This window comes from Castanea sativa, chromosome 7 (genome assembly GCF_040712315.1).
Source record: "Castanea sativa cultivar Marrone di Chiusa Pesio chromosome 7, ASM4071231v1".
Taxonomy (NCBI): Eukaryota; Viridiplantae; Streptophyta; class Magnoliopsida; order Fagales; family Fagaceae; genus Castanea; species Castanea sativa.
Window position 1 is genome coordinate 3,823,540 of NC_134019.1, and position 4,187 is coordinate 3,827,726.

The following is a 4,187-nucleotide window of genomic DNA, read 5'->3' on the forward strand; positions in this document are numbered from 1 at the left end:
AGGAGAAAAACTTGATAGGAAGGCTTATTTACTCAATAACAAGAAGCATAAACAAACAAAAAATAAAATTATCACAATGTTTTTCACAATTTTTGAGATAATATTTTGTAATTGATGCTAATAAAGTTTGTGTAATAAATAAATAATAAGGCCATGTAAAAATGATTTTTTTTTTCAATCACAATTTAAAATGTCAACCGTTGTGATAGAAATTGTAAAAATTCTTTGTGCATCTAGCATTACTCCACTCATAAAAAGTCATGTGCTAAATATTAAAAAAAAACGAAAGTCATGTCCAAGTAATGAAAACTATAGACATGGTCAAGTTCCATCAATTATAATATTCGGAAGAATGAAAAAGAGTAGAAATTTTTTAAAGCTATATATAAAATTGCTGAATATAATTTAAAGCTACTTGTATATGAAAACAACTTAATTTAATATGATCTTAAAATAATGTTCATTGAGAATATGAAATAGTTACGAGCATCATACCTAACAGAGTGGATACATTTTTTTATTTGCTCTTATAATGAAAGCAAAAAAGAAAATACAGATTTATTCCTGCCTGTATTGCTTTTCACACCTATCCTTATTCCTTAGTACCTCCGCCCCACATTCCTATGTGCTAGCATTCGTTGGTATAGTTGCCCCCCAAGGTGTAACTGTAGGTAGATTCTGAAAAAAATGTCATCAACATGTTTGTAATACAGTATTCTCCACCTCTTCCAATAGATAAGCGGCCCAATAACCATCCCAAAGCCCGAAAAAAATCCCAGTTCAGCGCTTAAGCAATTCCAATTAATCGAAGGCCTAGATTTCAAGTGAATATCTTCAGATGGTGGCAAACTTGGCTCTGCAGATTCACATTTTGTCTTTAAAACACACCCACATAATCCTTTGTTCCCTTCATAGGAAGCTTCCAAAAATGTACCAAATTGCTTGACACATGGAATTGGCCCAAACAATTGATTAAACGAGAGGTTTAGGACTGATAAGAAGGTAAGACCATCTGCAAGTTGCACAGGGATCTCTCCGCTAAGCTGATTGCTTGACAGGTCTAGTGACTCAAGATGACTTAATTTTCCTAGAGATGGTGGAATTTGGCCTACGAAAGCATTGTGCGACAAATTAAGAATATACAAGGAATTGAGTATTCCTATATTGTCTGGTATTGGCCCATCAAGATGGTTGCATGAAAGGTCAAAGGAGGTGAAAACAGTTAATATCTTCCCTAACTCCATTTCTTGGCCTTTCATGGTAACTGTTGTTACATCTAGATAACGATATTGAGTGACTCCTAGGGCATCAAATTCGAGGTGTTTGAGCTCTGATTGTGCCACATCTTCATTGTTTGTCATTGCCTTCCAGGTAGAGAGGGATTTTCTTGGAAGTGGACCGGTAAAATGGTTTGAAGCGAGGTCTAAAATTTGAAGCATTGGCCATGGAGCATTTGATCCTTCACAATGAATGGATCCATGAAATTTGTTAGACCGCAAGACAAGGACACGCAACCTGGATATGCTCCTCAAGTGACATGGCAAGGTATCTTCGATGTAGTTGTTCCCAATGTCAAAGACCCCCAAACTTTTGCAATTGCCTAAAGACCTTGGTACTGTTCCTTCAAGTAGGTTTTTGTTGAGATTTAGCGTTTGTAAACCACAATTTCCTGAAAATGTATCACTTATTGTGCCACTGAGTTTGTTTCTCCTTACATCCAGCACTTCAAATTCGAAATTCTCACTCATCTCGATTAAGCATTGGGGAATCATGCCATCCAGGGTATTATTAGACAGATCAAGAACTTGAAGATATGTAGCGGTGCACAATGATTGAGGGATACCCCCATGGAATTTATTGCTTGAAAGAGAGAAGAAATAAGCTGAATAAAGGGAGTCACCAACGCTAGCTGGTATGGCCGAGTTGAAATTATTCATCGAAAAATCCAAGTATGTGGCAGATGGTGGAAGATCCGGAAGTTCCCCCTCAAGCTGGTTGGAGTGAAGGTCTAGGACACTTATACCTGAAAGATTGAATAAAGCTACTTCCGGAGTCATCGTCAGGTGGTTATAAGAAAGGTCTAAGTAAATGAGATCATAAAATTTCCAAATCCAGTTAGGAATCTCTCCATGAATCTGGTTTTGTGAGAGGTCTAGAAAGTTTAATGTGGATTGGTTTGTCAAGAAATAAGGAAAAGTCTTCAAATTGCAAGAAGCCAACCTTAATGTAGTAATTTGGGGAAAGGAAGATGATGAAGAATTAGTTTCAATATATTCAATCGACAAGCTGTTGTATGAAAGATCAAGATTGGAAAGGTTTCTCGACTGCTGAAACTTGTTTAGCTGAAAGGGTCCACTTAAGTTGTTAGAAGAAAGTGAGAGAACCTTAAGACCTTTAAGTTGAAAGACAGACGTTGGTACTGGCCCTTCCAAGTTGTTGCTACTCAAATCAAGGGTGTTCAGTAGGGTAGAAGACACATTAAATTCAAGTCGACCAGAAAATTGGTTGTTGGAAAGTCGTAATAATTGCAATGATGGAAGGGAAAACAGGGAGTCCGGAATAGTCCCTTCAAGTGAATTGTAACCCAGGTCAAGAGTGACCAGTTTCAGAAGATCTTTCCAGATAAGGGAATGAATCTTACCTGTTAGATCATTATGGAAAAGGTTTATCTCTGTCAAATTCTTGGCCATGCTGAATGATGGAATTGGTCCGGTGAAGTTGTTGACTGACATGTCCAAATAAACCAATTGAGTAAGATTTCCTATAGAGTTCGGTATTGATCCGTTGAAATTGCAACTTGAAAGATCTATTCTTGACAACATGGCAAGGTTACCAATAGAATCTGGCAGTGCCCCTGAAAATATTGTACCACTAAGCAGCAGTGATTGAAGAGAACCATTTGGAAGAAACTCTGGCAAAGAACCTTGAAGTAGTTCATTATTTGACAAGTCAATTGTCTGCAGTGTCAGAATCCGGAAGACTTTTTCTGGAAATGTTCCATGCAATCCACAAGCACTGAGACCCAAGGAAGTCAAATTTGCGAAATTCGCAAAAAAATCTGGAACGGGGGCATTAAAGAGATTAAAATCGAGAAGAATAATTGAGAGAGACTGAAGCTTCTGTAAGGAGTAATCAAAAGGCCCTGAAAGATAACAATCAGACATGCTCAACACCCTTAGATTTGGCACTGAAGAAGATAAGGCCTGACACCATTCGTTCCCTGGTGCTGATATATATACACCATCAAGATAAAGTTCCTTTAGCTCCCCAAAATTCTTTATTAGCGTAGCTAAATTTGGTTTCTTAATTTCCAGCATGGAATAACCCAGCAAAAAATTGTTAGACAAATCAAGAGTAACCAACCTTTTCAGGTTAGCAATATCTGAAGGAATCTGCCCCGCAAAGCCAGAATTTGACAGGTTCAAATAAAACAAATTCGTTAGATTGCCGAACTGAGATGGAATTTGTGAAGAGTTCAACTTGTTGAAAGACAAATTCAGGGTCTGAAGATAATGGAGACCAAAAAGGGGACTTGAATTGTCAAGTCCACCCGTGATGGACTCGTTGAACAAGTCGAGATCAACAACACGTCCCTCCTTGCTGCAGTATACACCTTTCCACAAACAGCAATCAGGAAACTGAGTTTCATTCCAGTGCAACAGTTTTGTGGACAATGTACGGTTGAAGATGAGACTTTTCTTCAATCCGATCAACAAGTCTCGCTGATTGCTAAGACATGTTTGAGGTTGAGACACCACAAAAATACCAAAGTTTAGGAAAAGTGAGCAAATGGGTATGAAGAAATGCCATGAAAGGAGTGAAATTCTCATTGGGGTTTATAAGAAGAATTACTTGTACCATAAAGAGTTGAAGAAATAGGTGATGAAATGAATTGTGGGTTCAAGAGAGAAAAGGCCCATGGAACATGACCTTATTTTGGGCCAGTAGCTAGAGTGGTGGCTGAAAAATAACATCTCGAGTGTTTGAAACTCGAGTTCGGTGACAAATTCGAGCTTCAAACACTCGAGTTCTGGTGCTGAGACAGGGTAAGTGACCCACGTGGAACTCGAGTTTCTCAAACTCGAGTTCCATAGAAATCCGAAGGAAGAATCTGCAGAAGCAAAACAAAGATATGGAGAAGCAGAGGAACAATGGACGATCTAAAACGATTTGGAGCTCTGAAGATC

General features: G+C 38.2%; 1 protein-coding gene across 1 annotated transcript; it reads right to left on the bottom strand.

Annotated features, from left to right (window-relative positions):
• Positions 1-399: 399 nt before the first annotated feature.
• On the bottom strand, positions 400-3,830 carry LOC142642874 (receptor-like protein 6). Its single transcript, XM_075817312.1, has one exon. The coding sequence runs from the start codon at positions 3,828-3,830 to the stop codon at positions 600-602; it is 3,231 nt and encodes a 1,076-aa protein (XP_075673427.1). The 3' UTR covers positions 400-599.
• Between the last annotated feature and the right edge of the window lie 357 nt (positions 3,831-4,187).

Excerpts from the sequence above, each read along its gene's own strand:
- LOC142642874 (XM_075817312.1), bottom strand. The coding sequence starts at position 3,830 with ATGAGAATTTCACTCCTTTCATGGCATTTCTTCATACCCATTTGCTCA.